The following is a 22,381-nucleotide window of genomic DNA, read 5'->3' on the forward strand; positions in this document are numbered from 1 at the left end:
GCATACGAGGACGATGAGTTTACCCTACGTAGGGCATCAGCCCACAGCCCCTCCTCAATCTCCTCCCCCAGCTCCCCTTCCCACTTCCCCTTCAGCTCATCCACCATGATCTCCACCTCGTCCCTCATTTCCCTGTATATGTCCGACCCCTTACCATCCCCCACCCATGTCTCTGAGATCACTCTATCCTGCACCTCCTGCATTGGGAGCTGCGGGAATTCCCTCACCTGTTGCCTCGCGAAAGCCCTCAATTGCATGTACCGAAATGCATTCCCTTGGGGCAACCCATATTTTTCCGTCAGCGCTCCCAGACTCGCAAACGTCCCATCTACAAACAGATCTCTCAGTTGTACTACCCCAGCTCTTTGCCATGCTCCAAAACCCCCATCCATTCTCCCCTGAACGAACCTATGATTGTTTCTTATCGGGGACCGCACCGAAGCTCCCGTCCTTCCCCTATGCCGTCTCCACTGCCCCCAAATTTTCAATGTAGCCACCACCACCGGGCTTGCGGTGTATTTCTTTGGTGAGAACGGCAATGGCGCCGTCACCATTGCTTGTAGGCTAGTCCCCCTGCAGGACGCCCTCTCCAATCTCTTCCACGCCGCTACCCTGATTTATTGAACCATTAGCACAGTTCTCGGAGTTCGACTCTCTTGCTAATCTTGCTAATCTGTAACTCAGTCTAACTAACCAGTCTGTTCTAAGCCACGTGGTGAGTGTGATGCTTCTGATCTGCCCCTGTCCTACTCTAAATGTCGCCTGTGGAAAGAGACAGAGCATGTGTGCCCTGTCCTTATATATGGGTTGTGTAATGCCCCCTTGTGGTAGTGTCATCTCTGGGTATCTTGACTGCCCATTGGTCGTGACCTATTCTGTGTTCATTAGCTGTATGTCTGCATGTCATGACGTCTCTAGTGCTCCCTCTAGTGTTTACTTAGTCGTAGTGTATTTACATTAACCCCTTGTGTATTTACAGTGATGCATGTCACCACACCTGGCACTTGTGTTACTTGACAATTGTCGGATTAAGCCTGCATATTGTCCAGGACATGCTACATTTGAACATGCACTGCTTCAGTATCTGAGGAGTCGCAAATGGTGCTGAACATTGTGCAGTCATCAGCGAACATCTCTACTTCTGACCTTATTATAGAGGGAGGCCATTGATAAATAAAGCAGCTGAAGATGGTCAAGCCTAAGACACTACCCTGAGCGACTCCTGCAGTGATGTCTTCGAGCTGAGATACTAATACTAATCTTTATTGTCACAAGTAGGCTTACATTAACACTGCAATGAAGTTATTGTGAAAAGCGCCTAGTCGCCACATTCCGGCACCTGTTCGGGTCCACAGAGGGAGAATTCAGAATGTCCAATTCACCTAACACACGTTTTTGTGGAATTGTGGGAGGAAACCAGAGCAACCGGAGGAAACCCACTCAGACAAGGGGAGAACGTGCAGACTCAAGCTGGGAATCGAACCTGGGACCCTGGCACTGTGAAGCAACAGTGCTAACCACTGTGCTACCGAGCTGCATTCTTGAAGTGCTGCAGTCCATGTAGTGTAGATACACCCACAGCACTGTTAGGCAGTTCCAGGATTTTGACCCAGCGACAGATTGAACCCTAACAATCTAGATTGAACCATCTTACATTGTGCTTGTTATGATTCGAACCAGTGGAGAGTTTCCACCCCGATTCTCGTTGATTCCAGTTTTGCTAGGATTTGAACCAAGGCTGTAATGAGGTCAGGAGCTGAGTGGCCCTGGCAGAACTCAAACTAAGCATTTGTGAGGAGGTTATTGCTAAACAAGTGCAACTTGATAGCACTGCTGATAACTCCTTTCAGCATTTTACTGATGATCGAGCATAGACTGATGGGGTGGTAATTGGCCAAGTTAGATTGTCCTCCTTATTGTGGACAGGACATACCTTGGAAATTTTCCACATTGTCAGGTAGATGCCAGTGTTGTAGCTATACTGGAACAGTTTGGCTAGGTGTTTGGCAAGTTCTGGAGCACAAGTCTTCAGTATATTACCGGAATATTGTCAGGTCTGGGAGTTTTTTGTAATATACAGTGCCTTCAGCAGTTTCTTGATATCATGTGGAGGGAATCAAATTGACTGAAGACTAGTATCTGTGATACGGAAGCCCTCCGGAGGAGGCCGAGAGATCATGCAACAATCTTCATCCAGAAGTGCCACATGGAAGTGCTTCAGCCTCATCGTTTGCACTGATGTGCTGAGCTCCCCCAGATGGGGATATTTGTGGAGTCCCCCCATCTGGCTAGTTGTTTCATTGTCCACCACCATTCATGACTAGTTGCAGCAGAACAGCAGAGCTTAGATCTGATTTGTTGGCTGTGGAATCACTTAGCTCTATCACTTGCTGCTTATGCGGTTTAGCACACAAAGTATGGACTCTCCCTGATCTTATTTTCTAAATGTCCTGCTACTACTTTTTGAATAATGATTCTGCATATTTCCATAGCCAGATGGTAGGCTAACTGGTGAACTGCTCCTATTTTTTGTTTTTCTTCTTTCCTGAATAGAGGAGTTACCTGGGGAGGCAGTGGCATAGTGATATTGTCACTGGACTGGTAATCCAGAGACCCAGAGTCATGCTCTGGGGATCCAGGTTCGAATCCCACCACGGCAGATGGTGAAATTTGAATTCAATTTTTAAAAATCTGAAATTAAAAGTCTGATCAGGACCATGAAACCATTGTCGATTGTCGTTAAAAACCCATCTGATTCACGAATGGAAAACTTGTCCTTATCTGTTGTCCTTACCTGGCCTGGCCTACATGTGACTATTAAATGTCCTCAGGGATGGGCAATAAATGCTGGCTCAGCCAGCGACACTCGCATCCCATGAACAAATGAAAAAAAAAAAATTGCATTTTCCAATTCGCTGGGTCCTTTCCAGAAACTGGGAATTTTTGAAAATTATAACATCTGCAGCCACTTAAGACCTTGGGATATAGGGCAACCTGTCAAGGGGGCTCGTCAGCCTTTAGTCTCATTAGTTAAGATAACATGAACAGAAAACCGTAAGTTAAGACAGCTCAAGAACAATTTGCTTCAAACAAAGTGGCATAGAGGGAATGAGTTCCACGAACTTGCTAAACTTGACAGGGTCAGCAGTAGAGGTCACAAGCAGATGCATGCCGGCAATTACTGTAGAACAGGTTTCCCCACCACCCGACACCACTCAGAATGTTAGGTCCCAATATGTTTTCCGTTGGGCATGATCTCCTACCCTTGTCGCACAGACTCAGTCTGCAAGGAGGCCGTTAAATTTCACGAGATTATGCTCGTTATACATTGCAAGATCTTTTTTTTTTAATAAACATTTTATTAAGGCATTTATGATTTTATAACAACAAAAGATACAAATACAAACATAGTTCAGTATGTACCACCCCCCCCAACCAACAACCATACCCAGCCAACATGGCTTATACACACAATTCCAAGTCCATAAGACCATAAGACATAGGAGCGGAAGTAAGGCCATTTGGCTCATCGAGTCCACTCCACCATTCAATCATGGCTGATTTCAACTCCATTTACCCGCTCTCTCTCCATAGCCCTTAATTCCTCGAGAAATCAAGAATTTATCAACTTCTGTCTTAAAGACACTCAACGTCCCGGCCTCCACCGCCCTATCTCCCTTTATCTCCTCTCACTGATCCCCCCTAAACTAAACTAACTCCCCCTCATTCCCTAACCCCCCTCCTTTTTGTATCTGCTAACAGTTTTAGTTTTCCCCGAAGAAGTCGACAAACGGCTGCCACCTCCGGACAAACCCTAACATTGATCCTCTCAGGGCGAACTTAATTTCCTCGAGCCTGAGAAACCCAGCCATGTCGCTAACCCATTCCTCCAATTTCGGGGGCCCGAGTCACACCACGATAATAGGATCCATCTCCGGGCTACCAAGGAGTCAAAGGCCAAAATGTCAGCCTGTTTCATCCCCTGGACTCCCGGGTCTTCTGACACTCAAAAGATAGCCACTTCTGGACTCGCATCACCCTAGTTTTTAGCACTGTGGACATGACATCAGCAAACCCCTGCCAGAATCCCCCGAGCTTCGGACATGCCCAGAACATGTGGACATGATTTGCAGGCCCTCCTGTACACCTCACACACCTGTCAACCACCCCAAAAAACCTGCTCATCTGGGCCGCGTCATGTATGCCCGGTGACTCCCCATGTCAGCGTGGGTTTCACCCCCACAACCCAAAGCTGTGCAGGATAGGCAGATTAGCCATGCTAAATTGCCTCTTAATTGGAAAAAATAATTGAGTACTCTAAATTTATTTTTAAAAATGTTTTAAAATGTGTGACTGGTGAACCACCTTGAATTGTATCAGGCTGAGCCTGGCACATGATGAGTACGTGTTGACTCTACTCAGAGCATTCACCCACAGACATGCCTCTAGCTCCTTTCCCAGCTCATCTTCCCACTTGTGCTTTACCTCCCCTATCTGGGTTACCTCCCACTCCATGAGCTCTTTATAAATTTCCGAGACCTACCCCTCCCGTGGGGCAGCATGGTAGCACAGTGGCTAGCACTGTGGCTTCACAGCGACAAGCACTGTGGCTTCACAGCGACAGGGTTGCAGGTTCTATTCCCCGCTGGGTCACTGTCTGTGCGGAGTCTGCACGTTCTCCCCGTGTCTGTGTGGGTTTCCTCCGGGTGCTTCGGTTTCCTCCCACAGTCCAAAGACGTGCAGGTTAGGAGGACTGACTATGCTAAATTGCCTTTGGTGTCCAAAAAGGTTAGGAGAGGTTATTGGGTTATGGTGATAGGGTGGAAGTAAGGGCTTAAATGAGTCAGTGCAGACTCGATGGCCAAATGGCCTCCTTCTGTACTGTACGTTCTATGATCTCCACCACCCCCATTTTTGAAACCACCCTATCCTGTATCCCCTGTGGCAGTAGATGCGGAAAGGTCGAAAACTGCCTTCTTACAAAGTCTCTCCACTTGCAGATAGCGAAACCCATTCCCACCCGGCAATTCAAACTCCTCCTCCAAATCCTCCAAACAAGGAAAGCTCCCATCGATAAACAGATCCCCCAGTCTCTCAATCGCCCCCCTCAACCCCGCACACTCGCCACAGCACCTGGTACAGCAACCAGACCCAATCAACAAAGCTCTGCCCAAACCTAAACTGCCCCAGGACCTCCCACAAATACTTCCACTCCACCCAGTCGAAGGCCTTCTCCGCGTCCATAGCGACCACCACCTCCCTTCCCTCAGAGGGCATCATGATGCCATTCAAGAGACTTCTAACATTGGCCGTTAACTGCCTCCCTCTTACAAATCCCGTCTGGTCTTCCCCTATAACCCCGGAACGCAATCCTCCATCCTCAAAGCCAAAACCTTGGCCAGCAATTTGGGGTTTACATTTAGTAGGGAGATTGGTCTATATGACCCACATTGTTCTGGGTCCTTCTCTCGATTTAGAATCAATTAAATCAACGCCTATGACATTGTTGGGGGAAGAACACCCCTCTCCCCACCCTCATTAAATGCCCTCACCAGCAGCAGACCCAGCACCCCAGAAAACTTCTTATAAAATTCCACTGGGTATCCGTTCGGTACCGGGGCCTTGCCCGACTGCATGGCCTCCAATCCCTCTACTACCTCCACAATCCCGATTGGGGCTGCAAGCCTCTCCATCAACCCTTCCTCCACCATTGGAAACTCCAAACCCTTCAAGAATTGTTTTATCCCCTCCACCCCAGCTGGGGGCTCCGACTCATACAGCAGACTCTAAAATTCCTTGAACACCCTGTTCACCCCGCTGGGCAGCGTGGTACCCTGGCACTCTCGATGCCACTGGGGCACCCTGGTAGTGCCAGGCTACCCAAGTGGCACTGCCAGGCTGGCATGGCCAAGATTCCAGTGTGCCAGGTTTCCCGTGCCACGGATCAGGCTCGGAGGTCACCTTATGAGATGGGGAGCAGGGGCCCAGAGGATCCCCTAATTGATAGGTTGGGGCATTGGGGGGTGGTCGCAATATCGGGGCATCATTGACCTCTTTCTGCGCTGACGAGCTGAGCTCGTCAATGCAGGACATGAGTTTAACGGAGGCCTCGGCAAGACATTACTCGCCGAGGCCCAGAAAAAAGCAGAGTCCCGTTTAATAGTTTGTTTAGTTCTCGGCGCCTCAAGCGGCGGAAAACACACCGCCAAAACAGGGCTCATTCCTCCGCCCTCCAATTAAATCGCACCCTTTGTCTTTATTGTCACAATTAAGTCTGCTGCTGATGACAGGAAATAAAGTAAGCACAGTTCAGAATTAGATTTTACACCTCGTAGCCTGACAGACCAGCTAACGAAAATGGGATTATAATGACACAAGCTTCTTAAAATTTTTGTATTCCCCAAGTGAATGTCTCACCAATGATGTTGAAATTTTTATTTGTAAATGGCAACTGAATTAATGTGCATGAATAGATATTTATAACATTGTATAAGTTTAACTTACCGGGAGATGAACCTTCTTCAAATGACATTCATTTTCTAAAAGTTCATAAACACAGTGGGTGATAATCTGCAAAGACAAAATGTTATCCAAGTATTATACATACAATATCCATACTCAAAGTGCATTGTATAAGGAAGAACCTTAATTATCCAAGTTTGCTATATCCCTGCTTTTGGTCAGGGCTCGCAACACTTATCTTTATTGTTCTGATCTGGTTGGAAAGATCAGCTGATCTGCTCGATCAATGATCTTTATATACCTATCCTGAATTCCAATTATATGAATCCAAATTGTTGACCAAAAATACTCCCTTAAGAGGTCTCCTAGCTATAGAGCGGTGCTTTTAAAGCAGCATGCTCTTATCTCCTGCAATCCCATTGACAGCTTCCACAATGCTAATTCTAGCAAAATCAATACTGAGCCAAGGTTTTTAAGTAAGCTTCGGTGATGGCGAGCAGAGTGCGCATTATATTCAACGTACTCTGTTCACTGGCGCTGGAGAACATTTAAAATGACAGGATCTCGATCTATGGTTCCACAATACTGATCTCAGTGGGGACTGCCAATGAGATCACTGAAGATGAACACATGCAATCTTTGGCATTTATCTCTATAAGTGGGAAGCCATTGGCTGGCTTCAGAGGAGCATTTTTGGCTATCTTTCAGGTCTGAGGTAGAAATGACAGCTTAAGTTGTGAGCAGATACACAAGTACATTTGAGTTCACAGATCAGTTGTTCAGCACCAGCTGATCCGATCAGCAGGAGTAGAACAGAGAATAGAGTAGCTTGTGAGAACTAGTGGGGAGATCCAAAATAATAACAGAATATATTGGAAATGTGAGCAGCAATCAGCACTAGGTGTCCACTAATTTTCATTATCTGCTGGGATTCTACTCCATTACATTGCACTATATCTTTTAAAATACATACAGAATCATTGACTGTCTCATTATTTGTGTCATTTAAAAAACACATCCCTATATAAAATACATCAGCCTGCATCAAACATAACATAGGAATCAGCTCTATCCAGTGAGAATCCGTTAGTTGGGCTAGTTCAGTCTGAGATATTTAACTAAGTGAAAGAAAAGAGAAACTTAGTTTTGAAGTGCAGTCACTATTGTAACCCAGAAAAAGGAAACATTTTGAGATCTCAGCATTAAAATAATTGAAATCTTTGCTACTGAAGCAAAAGAAGATGGTGTTGAGGAAGTCAGTTTGGAAGAGCAAAGGGTGTGCACTAATATGTGAGATTACAGAAGGCTATAGGAGCAGATTTGGGCAAAGCCATACACCACAACTTTGCAAGCCATTTATGCTGCTCAAACATTATTACAAATGCACATGTGGGCCATGCAGTTCATTCCATATAATCACAGTAATTCAAGTTAATTATAAAATCATATTGCCATGGAGAATAAACACCATCCGGATTTCCTTGTGGCTTTTCCTAGACCAGCCAAAGTAACTGTAGCAGAAATCCCAATTATATGCAGAACCAAGGGGTGAAGCTTTAGTTTTGGGGTTGGGATCAGGATTCTAACCTTGCTCCAAATCAATGCCTGATGACTAATATCCATTCTTATTGAGCACCTGTGGTGCTGGTGGATAGATCCAGGGACCAGACGTGGGTCGAGAAGAAGGGAGCAAGAAATTCTTTATTCGCCACAGGTGAAGATGGCAGAGGGTAAAGGGCCAGCCCTGCCTGCCCTGTGGTCAACAGAGCAGCTGGTGCACTTCTTAAATGAGAAGTTCACCCGACAGAGGAGGGACGCCCAGGAAGACCTAGCCAAGGCGGTGAAACTGCTAAAATCTGGAATTGGTCGGATGGAACAGAGGCTAGAGTCCCAGGGCCAGGCTATTCAGAAGGTGGAGGAGGTGGTGGGGGAGCAGCTTACCTCATTGGCGGCCAAGATCAGGATAACGCAGGAGACCCAGAAGCAGCTAAAAGAGAAGGTAGAGGATCTGGGGAACCGCTCCGGCAGGCAAAACCTATCAATTGTGGGCATCGAGGGAGAGGATGCTAGCTCATATGTAGCCAAGATGTTGGAGAAGCTGATGGGGGAAGGTGCCTTTGACCAGCCCTCGGATGTCAACCTGGCGTATAGGGCACTGATGAGGAAGCTGCAGGCGAATAAGCCGCCAAGTGCAATGGTGGTGCGGCTCCAACGATTCCTCGACAAGGAGAAGATATGGCGTGGGCAACTCAGACGATGACGTGCATCTGGGAAGGTAATGAGCTCCGGGACTTTGGCGCGGAACTGGCGAAGAGGAGAGCCGGGTTTCATAGAGTGAAGGCTGCACTCTTTAAGAAGGGGAAAAAGTTTGGGATACTGTACCCGGCCCGCCTCTGGGTGATTCATAACAGCCAAGAACATTATTTTGGGACACCAGGGGAGGCGACGGGGTTTTTAAGGGACATTGGACTTGCAGGAGAAGGTGGGCACTGAACTGTGGAGGAGGATAGAGGAGATGCTGGCCTGTTTTTCTACCTTTTTCGTTTTTGTTGCCTTTTGTTTGTTGATTATGAGAAAACCTCTCTCTTTTGAGGGGTCTTGTTGGGTTCTGTGGTGGGATATTTGGGATACACGGAGAGTGAGTGCATCTTTTTCTTATTTCATTGTTGTTTTTGATATGGAGTGGGGGGTTGGAGGTTTGGTGCCATGGGCAGGGTTGCCAGGCTAGCTGGGCGGGCTATTTAACGGGAAGGCAGTGGGGATGAGCAGGTGGTTAGTGTAGCAGCGGGGGAATGGGATTGTTGTTTTAATTGGGGGGGGGCGATGCTGACAAAGGTATGGTTGCTGCGGCGCAGCAAGAAGGGAGGTGGTGACGGTGTACATCCAAGGGTGGGCCTGGAGGGTCACGTGACACAGGCTGATGGCTGGCCCAAGAAGGGATATGGCTGCTCTGTTGGTGGGTGGGGTGGGGCTGGGGGGGAGGGTGCAGGGAGCCCCTTGACCATGTTGGCCACATGGAATGTGAGGCCTGCATGTACCGGTCAAACGGTCGCTTGTGTCACGCGCATGTGGTGCTTGACGACAGACGTAGCCTTTATTCAAGAACCGCACTTGAACATCAGGATCAGACTATGCTAATGAAAGGGTGGGTAGGGCAAGTCTTTCATTCGGGATTGGATAGGTTGACGCGGGGGGGATGCAACACTGATAAACAAATGGGTGGCATTTGAGGTGGGAAACATTCTGGTAGATTCGGGAGGGAGGTTCGTGATGGTGAGGGGAAGCTGAAGGGGATGCCAGTGGTCTTGGTGAATGTCTATGCCCCCAACTGGGACAATGTGGAGGTTATGAGGCGGGTGCTGGGGAATATCCCGGACTTGGACTCGCACCGGTTGATCATGGGAGGGGATTTTTAAACACGGCCATTGAACCAGCGTTGGGCCGGTCGAGCCCGAGGTCGGGGAGGGTGTTGGTGGGGGCGAAGGAGCTGAAAGGGTTCATGGAGAGCGTAGGGGGTGTAGATCGGTGGAGGTTTGGGAGGCCGATGGCGAAGCAGTTCTTGTACTTCTCCCATGTGCACAGGGTGTACTCGCAGACTGATCATTTTGTGGTCAACAAGGTAGCTGCTGGCGGGGGTTGTCGATTCGAGGTGCTCGACGATCATGATTTCAGACCACGTGTCGCACTGGGTGGACTTGCAAGTGGATCGGGGGAGACCAGCGCCCGCAGTGGAGACTGGATGTAGGACTGTTGGCGGATGAGGTGGTGTGCGAGCCGGAGAGGGCCGCCATTTGGGGGGTACGTGGAGTTGAACGATACAGGTGAGATGTTGGCCGCCACGCTATGGGAGACGCTTAAGGAAGTGTTCAGGAGAGTGTTTATACCAATCCGGGCGCACAGGGAAAAGGTGGACAAGCAGAAATGGCAAGGCTTCTGGACGAGATCCTGCAGATGGATTGGAGGTATTTGGAAGCCCTGGAGGTGGGATTGTTGAAGGAGAGGCAGAAGTTCCATATGGAGTTTGGGTTGGTGTCCAGGGGGAACGCAGTCAGGCAGTTGCGGAGGCCAGTGTACATGTACAGGGAGAAGGCGAGCAGGATGATGGCCCACCAACGTAGGAAGTAGGTAACGGTGAGGGAGATCAGAAGGATGAAGGACGGGAGAGGAAAGAGTGGTGCTGGACCTTGTGGGGGTGAATGGGGTTTTTGAGGAGATTTCTAAGAGGCTTCACGTATCAGTGCCCCCGGCCTAGGGGAAGGGTATGCGGCAGTTCCTGTCTAGGTTGGAGTTTTCCAGGATGGAGGAGGACTTGGCGGGAGGGGGGGGGGGGGGGGGGGGGGGGGCATTGGACTGGTCGAGGTGCTGGAGGGCATGGGGGCGATGCAGGCAGGGAAGGCCCTGGGCCTGGATGGGATCTCTGTAGAATTTTATAAGACGTTTGCTGGGAATCTGGGGCCTTTGCTGGTCAGGGCATATAATGAGGCGAGGGATAAGGGGAGCTCCCCCTACGTTATCGCAGGCATCCATATCCCTAATATCAAAAAAGGATAAAGATCCGGAGCAGTGTGGATCCTACCGCCCGATTTTGATGTTAAATGTGGATACCAAATTATTGGCAAAGATCTTGGCCTCGCGAATTGAGGAGTGTGCCGGGGGTGATTGGGAAAGACCAGATGGGATTTATAAAGGGGAGACAACTGTCTGCGAACGTCAGATTACTCAACATGATAATGATTCCCCTGGAGGGTCAGGATGTGGAGGTGGCAGTTGCTATGGATGCGAAGAAGGCCTTTAATTGGGTGGAGTGGGAGTGTTCGGACGGTTTGGGTTCGGGCAGAGATTTGTAGACTGGGTCCGATTGTTGTAAAGAGCGCTGGTAGTGAGCGTGCGGGCAAACCGGGTGAGCTTGGGGTACTTAGGGCTACACTCTGGGACAAGGCAGGGGGGCTCACTCTCCCCATTGCTCTTTGCATTGGCAATAGAGGCATTGGCAATAGGGGCATTCGCAATGGCGCTTGAGCATCAAGGAGTTGGAGAGGGATTGTGCGGGGGGATTGAGCACAGGCAGAGTCTTGCTATATGCGGATGGCCTGTTGCTTTATATTTCGGACCCGCTGGGAGGCATCAGGGGAATTATGGATATTTTAGAGGAGTTTGACCGGTTTTTCGGATATAAGCAAAATATGGGGAAAAGTAAGGTCTTCCTGATCAAGGCCAGGGGGCAGGAGAGGAGGTTGAGTGATCTGCCGTTTAAGGTGGTGGGGGCAAGCTTCAGATATTTGGGTATCCAGGTGGCGCGGGGATGGGAACAACCTCACAAATTCATTCTGGCACTGTTAGTGGAACAGAGGTGGGATGTGCTGCCACGGTCGCTGGCGGGGCGGGTGCAGACAGTGAAAATGACTGTGCTCCCGAGGCTTTAATTTGTTTCTCAGAATCACCCGATCTTTGTTGGAAAATCAATCTTTCAGAAAGTTATTTCTTTGATCTGAGGGTTTGTGTGGGCGGGGAAAACCCCACAGGTTAAGAAGTTCCTGTTGGAGCGGGGGGACTGGCCTTGTCAAACATAATGAATTATTATTGGGCAGCGAATATTGCTATGGTAAGGAAGTGGGGGAGGAATCGGTGTGGGGCGGATGGAGGCAGCCTCTTGCAGGGGTACGAGTGTGGGAACATTGTTGACAGCACCTCTGCGGTTCTTGCCGGCCACGTACTCCATGAGCCCAGTGGTGATGGCGGCTCTGCGGGTGTGGGGACAGTGGCGGCAGCATTTTGGGTTTGAAGGTGCCTCGGTGTGGGCACCGACAACATCAAGGGAGCGGAGGCTGCCAAGTACATGGCGAGGATGCTGGAGACGTTGATGGGGGGAGGAAGCCTTCAATCAGCCCTTCGAGGTTTAGCGGACGCAAAGGGCGCTGAGGAGGCCGCAGGTTGGGGAGCCGGTGAAGGCGATGGTGATGCGGCGGAGGCTGCCAAGTATGTGGCGAGGATGCTGGAGACGTTGATGGGGGTGGGAGGAAGCCTTCAATCAGCCCTTTGAGGTGCATCGGACGCACAGGGCACTGAGGAGGCCACAGATTGGGGAGCTGATGAAGGAGATGGTGGTGCGGCTGCATCAATTCTTGGAGAAAAAAAGATCTTGGAATGGGTGAGGCAGAGCAGGAGCGGCACCCAAGAAGGGAATGCGCTGCGGGTCTACCAAGACCTGGGTGCGGATGTTGGCGAAGCGGAAAGCTGGGTTCGACCCGATAAAGGCTGCCCTCTTCAAGAAGGGGGTGAAGTTCAGAGTTTTGTACTGGAGGGGAAAGGGAAGTCAGAGGCTTTGGGCAGGGGTCACCATACTAGCTGGGTGGGCTAGTTAACGTATGTCAAGTGGGGGGGTCGGCAGGAGGAAGGTGTGGAGTGAATGGGGTTGGTTCTTGGTCTGAGGGGGGCTGACATGGGGTCGTTGGTGTGGCCCAGTTGGGAAGGGAGAGATGGCGGCGGACATCAGAGGGCAGACCTGGAGGGGCGTGTGACACGGGTCAGCTCAAAAGGGGTTATGGCTGATCGGAAGGGGGGTGGGAAGCCCCCTGACCAGGCTGGTCATGTGAGAGGGCTGAATGGGTCGGTTAAACGGCCGTGTGTGTTCATTTATCCGAGAAGTCTGAAGGTGGGCGGGGTGCTTTACAGGAGATGCACCTCAAGTTGGAGGATCAGACGAGATTGAGGAAGAGATGGGTGGGGCAGGTGTTCCACTTGGGGGTGGATATGAAGATGAGGGGGCAATGTTGATTAACAAGAGGGCGGCGTTTGAGATGGGGAGCAGTGTCGCCAATGCGGAGGTCGCTTTGCGGTGGTCAGCTTCATACTTCATAATTCTCCCATATGCACCGGGTGTTTTCCCGGATTGATTTTTTTGTGATGGACAAGGCGTTGTGATGGTCGACTCGGGGTATTTGTCGATTTTGGTTTGGGTGGATTTGCAGGTGATTCAGGTGGAAGCCCAACGGCTAGGCTGGAGGCTAGATGTGGGACTGAACGATATGGGGGAGGTCACACTGCCACGTTGTGGTAGGCGCTCAAAGCTCTAGTTAGAGGGGAGTTTATTTCAATTCGGGCACACAGGAGAGGATGGAGGGCAAGGCTGGTCCATGAGATCCTGAGGGTGGACAGAAGGTACTCGGTGGCACCTGAGGAAGGGTTGCTGAAGGAGACAGAAGCTCTAGATGGTTAGGTTAGTGTTCACAGGGAAGGTGGTGGGGCAGTTGCTAAGGACCAGAGGGGATGGGGAGAAGGCAAGTAGGATGCTGGCCCATCAGCTGAGGAAGCAAGCAGCAGCAAGGGAGATCGGCAGAGTGAGGGACGAGAGGGGCAATGTGATGGATCCTGGATGGGTTGGAGTTTTTCAAGGTGGAGGAGGGATGGGTTCAGGGCCTGGGGCCCCCGGTTGGGCTGCATGAATGATTAATGGCATGGGGGCGATGCAGGCGGGAAGGCCCGGGGCCAGATGGGTTCCCAGTAGAGTTTTATAAAAAGTTTGGGACGGAACTGGGGCTACTGCTAGTGAGAACGTACAATGAGGCAAGGGAAAGGGGGGGAAACTCCCCCCTACTTTGTCGCAGGCTTCCATCTCCCTGATTTTAAAGAAGGATAAGGACCCGGAGCAGTGTGGGTCGCACCACCTGATATTGTTGGGGAATGTTGATGCCAATCTATTGCAAATGTGCATGCATTGCGGACTGCGGACTGTGGGCAATTGGGGAGGATGACGGGTTTTGTGAAGGGAAGCCAGTTGTCAGTGATGTGCGCAAGTTACTTATGTGATTATGATACCCTCGGAGGGGCAGGAGGTTGAGGTAGCGATGGCGATGGACGCAGAAAAGACTTTTGACCGGGTGGAGTGGGCATATCTGTTCGAGGTACTGGGGTGGTTTGAATTTGGATAGGGGTTTGTGGATTGGGTCCGGCTGCTGTAAATGGTGCCAGTGGCGAGCGTGTGGATGAACCGAGTGAGTTTGGGGTACTTTGGGCTTCACTGCAGGACGAGGCAGGGGTGCCCGCTCTCCCTGATGCCATTTGCCTTGGCAATGACGCTTAGGACGTCGAGGGATTGAGCTGCCAAGGGGGATGACAAACATAGGATTTCACTGCAGATAACTTATTATATATTACAGACCCATTCGGCAGTATTGGGGGGGGATTATGGATTTTGGCTGGTTTTCGGGATACAAATTGAGCGTGGAAAAGAGTGAGGTGTTCCCAACCAGTGCCAGAGGGCAGGAAGGGAGATTAGGCGAGTTACTGCTTAGGGTGGTGGGGAAGAGATTTAGGTACCTCGGTATTCAAGTGGTGCGGAGCTGGGCCCAACTGCATAGACTGAACTTGGCTCAATTGGTGGAGGGGATGAAGGCGGGTTTTAAGAGGTGGGACGTTTTGCTGCTGTTGCTAGTGGGCGGGAACAGACAGTGAAAATGATGGTGCTGCCTAGGATTCTGTTTCAGAACCTCCTTCTCTTTGTCCCCAAGTCTTCTTTTAGGAAAGTCAATGGGCTGGTCTTGGGGTTTGTGTGGGCGGGGAAGGCCCTGCGAGTGCGGCGGGCTTTTTTGGAACAGGGGTCTGGCGTTGCCGAATTTGATAAATTATTATTAAGTGGCAAATATTGCGATGGAGAGGAAATGGGCCTTGGAGGAGAGGTCGATCTGGGGTGGGTGGAGGCAGCATTATGTATGGGAACGGGTTTGAGGGCTTTGTCGTTGCTGCCTTTGCTGTTGACGTTGGCCAGGTACTCCGCAAGCCCAGTGATGGTGTCGGCTTTAAGGATGTGGGCCAGTGTAGGCAGTGGTTGGAGGGTATGTCGTTGTGGGCGCCGATTCGCATACAACCATAGGTTTAGGCCGGCGAGGCTGGATGCCAGGTTCTGGAGGTGGCAGTAGGTGGGGACTTGTTTATAGAGGTACATTTGTGGCGCTGGAGGAGGATTTGGAGGAATTGTATGAGTTGCCAGAAAGAAATATCTTTAGGTGCCTGCAGGTTCAGAATTTCGTGAGGAGAGATGTGCCGTCCTGCCTGACGCTGCCGCCTCTGGTATTGCAAGACAAAGCTCTTGTCGGAGGTCGAAATAGGGGAGTGGAGGTATCGGATATTTATAAGAAACTGATGGAGTTTGGGGGGGGGGGGGGGGGGGGGTGTGCCTGGTGGAAGCTGTTGAGCGCAAATGGGAGGAGGAACTGGGAGGGGAGGTGGGGGCCGGAACATTGGCTGAGGCCTTGCGGAGGGTGAACACTTACACATTGTTTGCAAGGTTAAGCCCCATCCAGTTTAAAGTGGTGCATATGGCCCACATGACGGTGGCGAGGATGAGCGAGTTCTTTGCAGGGGTGGAGGATAGGTTTGGGCAGTGCACGGGGTGGGAGGGTGTGAATCACGTCCACATGTTCTGAGCATGTCCAAGATTGAGGGGGTACTGGCAAGGGTTCTCGGACGTGATGTCCAAAGTGCTGGGTGTGGGGGGGTATGGAGAAATACTGAAACTGTGCGAAAATATACTGTGGCAACACGTTAGCTTTTCAAAATCCAAACCACAAATGTGACAATGTAACAATGTAATCGTAGCCAGGAAATTAGATACAAGTGTAAATGCTGGTATAAAATGCTGAGATGGAGTGCCAATCAGGAGTCATAATTCAGGATTGCGAAACCAATGGGGGACAAAGAAGGGGTGTGACCAAAAACGTGCAGGTATAAGAAAGCTTGACCCTTTGTGCACGTGGTTCTCTTCTTTGTTCACTTTCTTTTACACCTCTGGACTTTTTGATTTTCTTTTTTTTATATCGTTGAAATTGTACTTTCAATTGAATTTTTGCAATAAACTCAATCTCAACCTACCATCGGACTTGGACTCTTATGTGGGGGGTGGGGGGGAGATGGATTTTGCTGGGATGGCGGGACTCGGAGCTACTGAAAGCGGGGATGTGGTCAGAGACCTGGTAGAATTCTTGAGATTAGAAAAGGTTAAGTTTGCTCTGCGGGTGTAAAGGGATTTCTTCACGGAGAACTGAGGGGTCAGCACGCTGGATAAGGGGGTTAAAATGGGGAAGGTAGGAGGTTGCGGAAAGTTGGTGTCGGGGAGGCTGGAGGGTTGTGGTTGTTTATTGGGTTGATTATTGGGTTGTTTATTGTGTTGTTCTTCTGATATTGTGTGTATATTTGTTAAATGCCTTGAATAAAAATATTTTTTTTAAACTGTTTTTCTGTAGAATTGCTGAAGTTTAAAATGGCAGCCCATGAAATCCTGACATAAAGCTGTTCTCCCGCGATAAAAACAGCCTTGGATGGTAAATCAACATTGCCAGGCCAATTAAAGCAGATGGAAGGGCCAGAGCAGGTGCTACATTGGGCATTATGGAGAAGAATTTTAAGATGAGCAGCACGGTAGCATAGTGGTTAGCACTGCGGCCTCACCGCGCCAGGGTCCCAGGTTCGATTCCCGGCTTGGGTCACTGTCTGTGCGGAGTCTGCACGTTCTCCATGTGTCTGCGTGGGTTTCCTCCGGGTGCTTCCGTTTATTCCCACAAGTCCCGAAAGACATGCTATGAGGTAATTTGGACAGTCTGAATTCTCCCTCTGTGTACCCAAACAGGCACTGGAATGTGGTGACTAGGGGATTTTCACACTAACTTTATTGCAGTGTTAATGTAAGCCTACTTGTGACAATAAAGATTATTAAATCAATATAGGATAGCATCAGGCTTGAATAAGTAAACAGAGGCTGATCAAGTTAATGTACTTATATTCAGCAGGTGCAATAGCTGCAAAACAAGAAATGAATGAATCTTCCGATAACTGCGAGGTTCATCAAGTCCTTTGACAACTACTTTAACCAAAGAAGCAATAAAAATTTGGAGCAAGAAAAATTTCACAATTAAGTCCAAAAGCCCAGGAACCCATAGACTCTTTTCATAAATTAATGTTGATTGAAGGCTGTGATCGTAAGTCAGTGCTCATAAGGGACTGAATAGTAATGGGAGTGGCCGATGACATTCATTTGGATGTACACCAAACAAAGGGTGATTAAACTTTGGAAAAAGCCATCCTAATCATCAATCAGAAGCCCATGGGCAAAACCAATCCATTTTGCTCATAAAGCAACAAAAGGGAAAGGAGACTCCAGGTCAAGAAAGCAATACTCAAGCAAAGCACAAGATGGAAGCAGACCACGTCAGCGTTGTGGCACCAAATGTCCTCACAGGTGCAAGCAATGCCCAGTAATCACTGTGCAGTGCTTTCACTGCAATCACCTGGAACACTTTGTAAAGATGTGCAACTCCAAAATCTTGAAATGAGCAGAGGATCCCAAACGAGTCCATGAGATAGGTGAGCCACACCAAGAAGTCATCGAATAATGCTTATTGAGAGAAATTAAGGATCCCAGATTAACAATTTGGAATGTTGACCTATCTGTAAATGGTCAGCTCATAAATTTCAAGTTACACACAGGAGTCAGTGTGATGGTCCTTTCAGATCAGGAAGCGTGACTGAAAGACCTCTGGCTATTGATGACAGAGACAACACCGTACGGTCTCAGAGGAATCTAACTTCTGAACATCAGCATGATTTGAGAGCCGCTCCAGTACGGCAACAAGGAAATAATCCAAATTCTGTATGTCATCTGCAATCAAACCTTTTCTCTCCTTAGCAGTGATACTTGTGTTGGCCTCAACTTCCCATATGAGCACCAACATGCTTAAAACAGAAGATAAAGAGAGGGAGCAGCAGCAGAAGGTTGAGCTCGAACTTCAGAGTCAAACAGTTGCTGTCACAGAGCCAGGAAAAACTATAGCAACGATGCAGATGCTTCAAGCTCACATCCACAACATGAGGTCGATCCTGGTGCAGGAGAGAAGCGACCACCAACTCACAAAGACAAAGCTGAGGGAAACACAAGTGCATATGAAGAAACAAAGCGCAGCATTAGAAAACAAACTGCAGGTTGAGCTCAAGGATGAGGAACATACAAATATAAGGGAGGTAAACCTTCAACTTCCAGGACAAACATGGCGCACCCTACTTAACAATAAACCCGAGTCCCACTCTATGAATGAACAGTGCGAACATTCCCTCAAAAAGGAGAGGGATTAACCCATGTATCCGACCAATGAGTAGAGATTGTCAACATAGAAAACAAGAATTCTGATTGCAGCAGGGTGAGAAGGAGCTGGTTAGCAACTGGTAAGCCAATTAGGAATTAACAAACATATCCCTTAGTTGTAGGTGGTGCTATAATTTAAATAAGCACAGCATACATGGGAATTATTTAAAGTTAATTAAGAAAATAATTTAAATAACTAAATACCATAAGTAACAATGGAAGGAGAGGTATTGTGTTGCAGTTGTGGAGTGTGGGTTCTCCTGGACACCAACATCTGCAGAAAGTGTAATCAGCGAGAGGAATTCCAGATCAGGATTATTAATCTGGAATCTGAACTGCAGACAATGCATAACATCAGAGATGTTTGCAATTGGCAAACAGGTTCAAGGTGCTTGGCAACCTGTGCAGACGAAAACGAGGAAGATGAGGTGGATGAGCAGACTGCCATGTCACCAGGGTATAGGAAGCCATTCAAGCGGTGGAAGCAAATAAGAATGTAGTGTTATTAAGGGACAATATAATGAAGGAGATTGACACTGCTCTCTGCAGAAAAAGACGAGAGTTACCTGCCTGGTGCCAGGGTTCAGGCATCTGCTCAGGGCTGGGTAGGAAGTTGGAACGGGAGTGGACAGATCCAGTTATCATGGTCCATTTCAGTACCAACGACATATACAAGACAAGGAAAGGGGTTCTGTATAGTCAGTATTAGGAGCTATGCGCTAAATTAAGAAGCAGAACCTCAACTGCAATAATCTCTGGATTACTACCTGAGCGACATGCAAATTAACAAATAATTAAAAACAGAGCAAATAAGATTAGAGATATGAATGCATAGCTCAATGACTGGTGTGGTACAAGTGGGTTCTGGTTCGTAAGGCACGGGCACCAGTAATGGGGAAAATGGGGAGCTGCACTGAACAGTGCTGGGACCAGTGTTCTAGCGAGCAACATAAGAAAGTAGAGAGGATTTTAAACTAAACAGTGAAGGTAAGGGACCAAAGTTGGGAAGATGTGGAAAATCAAAGAGTAGAGACAAGGCAAGAGAGAAAGGTATTCATATGGGAAATGAAAAACAGACCCTGACAAGAAGGGGCAGAGAATACAAACCTAAGAGTAAATCAACAAATAAGGCTAGAGGTTCAAAAATGATAAAAGGACTCTAAAGGCTCTGTATGTGAAAGCACATTGCATTTAATTAATTAACAGGGCAAATGGAAATAAATAAGTACGATATGATAGCCATTACAGATATTTGGTTGCAGGATGACATAGATTGGGACCTAACTTTGAAGGGTATATGACATTTAGCAAGGGCAGGAGGCTAGGAAAAAGTGGAGGGGTGACTGTTAATTAATGATGGCATTAGCACAATAGAGAGAGATGGCACAAGTTCAGGGAACCAGGATGTAAAAGCAGTGTGGGTAGAGATGAGGAATGATAAAGGCGACAAGTTACTTGTGGAAGTGGTGTGCAGGCCACCGAACAGTACATACACAGGACGGGGGGAAATGGAAGGTATATGCAAGCTTGTCAGAAAGGTACAGTGATAATCATGGAGGATTTAATATAGATTGGAAAAATAAGACGGGCAAAGGTAGCTTAATGAGGAATTCATTGAATGCTTCCCTGACAGTTTCTTAGAACAGCACTTTCTGGAGCCAACCATGGAGCAGGCCGAGACCTGGTATTGTGTAATGAGATAGGATTAATTTATTACCTCATAGTGCTACTAGGTAGCAACAATCATCAAGGGCGCGATTCTCCCAAAAGAGAACAAATTCCCCTAGCGAGCACGTTTGGCCACGTGTTTCTCAGTACTCACAGTGCCAAGGAACAAATGGCTATTCAACGCAACTCATGTTTAATAAGGGGCCTGAACTTGGAATGCCCGGCCGAGGCCTCACATAGCCCCATTTTTTTCAGTGGGGAGCTCTGCTCACCAGAACTCACCATGGTAGCGAGAGATTGGAACACCATTTTTAAAAATATATATATTTTATTAAAGTTTTCAAACACAATTTTTCCCCCTTACAAATCAACAAAAACGGTAACGTGATAACTGATATATAACCTTGTTTAACTAATATAGTAAACTAACCAAATAACATGAAATAGTGCTCCCCCGCCCCCTCACCCCATCTTGAACACAAACAATTTACCCCCCCCCCCCTCCCCCTGGGCTGCTGCTGGCTATCTATTTTCCCCCTAACGTTCTGCTAGGTAGTCGAGGAACGGTTGCCACCGCCTGGTGAACCCTTGAGCCGATCCTCTCAGCGCAAACTTCATCCGCTCCAGTTTTATGAACCCCGCCATATCGTTTATCCAGGCCTCCACGCCGGGGGGTTTCACTTCCTTCCACATGAGTAAAATCCTACGCCGGGCTACTAGGGACGCAAAGGCCACAATATCGGCCTCTTTCGCCTCCTGCACTCCCGGCTCATCCACTACCCCAAATATAACCAACCCCCAGCTTGGCTTGACCTGGACCTTCACCACCTTCGAGATCACTCCCGCCACTCCCCTCCAATACCCCTCCAGTGCCGGACACGACCAAAATATGTGTGTGTGGTTCGCCGAGCTTCCCTCGCACCTCCCGCATTTGTCCTCCACTCCGAAGAACCTGCTCAACCTCGCTCCCGTTATGTGTGCTCTACGTAGCACCTTAAATTGGACCAGGCTAAGTCTGGCACACGAGGAAGAGGAATTTACCCTACTTAGGGCATCAGCCCACAAACCCTCCTCAATCTCCTCCCTGAGCTCTTCTTCCCATTTTCCCTTCAGTTCTTCTACCAGCTCCTCCCCTTCTTCTCTCATCTCCTGGCATATTTCGGACACTTTGCCCTCCCCGACCCACACCCCCGAAAGCACCCTGTCCTGGATCACTTGTGTCGAGAGCAGCGGAAATTCCCTCACCAGTTGTCTCGTGAACACTCTCACCTGCATATACCTAAAGATTTCCCCGGGGCAGCTCATACATTTCCTCTAGCGCTCCCAAACGTCCCATCTATAAATAAGTCTCCCACTCTCCTAATTCCTGCCCGGTGCCAGCTCTGGAACCCTCCGTCCAACCGCCCTGGGGCAAACCTATGGTTGTTCCTGATCGGGGACCACACCGAGGCTCCCAGCACACCCCTCTGTCGCCTCCATTGCCCCCAGATACTTAATGTTGCCGCCATCACTGGGTTTGTGGTAAACTTTTTCGGGGAGAGCGGTAGTGGCGCCGTCACCAGCGCTTTTAAGCTCGTTCCTTTACAGGACGCCATCTCCAGCCTTTTCCACGCCGCCCCCTCTCCCTCTATCATCCACTTACGGATCATCGCCACGTTGGCGGCCCAGTAGTAGTCACCCAAATTTGGCAACGCCAGTCCCCCTCTGTCTCTGCTACGTTGTAGGAACCCCCTCCTTACCCTCGGGGCCTTCCCTGCCCACACGAAGCTCATGATGCTCCTATCTATTTTTTTGAAAAAGGCCTTAGTGATCAATATGGGGAGACATTGGAACACAAATAGGAACCTCTGGAGGACCATCATCTTAATCGCCTGCACTCTGCCCACCAGTGACAGCGGCTGCATATCCCACCTTTTGAAATCCTCTTCCATTTGTTCCACCAGCCGAGTCAGATTGAGTCTGTGTAAGGTTCCCCAGCTCCTGGCTATCTGAATCCCCAGGTATCGGAAGTTTCTTTCCACTCTCCTTAGCGGCAGGCCATCTATCCCTCTACTCTGGTCCCCAGGGTGTATCACGAAAAGCTCACTCTTTCCCAGGTTAAGCCTATATCCCGAGAAATCT

General features: G+C 48.9%; 1 protein-coding gene across 13 annotated transcripts in view; it reads right to left on the minus strand.

Moving 5' to 3' along the window:
• Positions 1–22,381, minus strand: part of arb2a (ARB2 cotranscriptional regulator A) — a 1,003,719-nt gene that overhangs the window by 820,347 nt on the left and 160,991 nt on the right. For all 13 annotated transcript variants that reach the window (XM_072516284.1, XM_072516280.1, XM_072516278.1 and 10 more), the window contains one exon: positions 6,505–6,570. In XM_072516284.1, coding sequence (XP_072372385.1) covers positions 6,505–6,570 — 66 coding nt within the window. The remainder of the gene's footprint in view (positions 1–6,504; positions 6,571–22,381) is intronic.

The sequence above is a fragment of the Scyliorhinus torazame genome, chromosome 9, assembly GCF_047496885.1.
Source record: "Scyliorhinus torazame isolate Kashiwa2021f chromosome 9, sScyTor2.1, whole genome shotgun sequence".
In the NCBI taxonomy this organism is placed as follows: domain Eukaryota; kingdom Metazoa; phylum Chordata; class Chondrichthyes; order Carcharhiniformes; family Scyliorhinidae; genus Scyliorhinus; species Scyliorhinus torazame.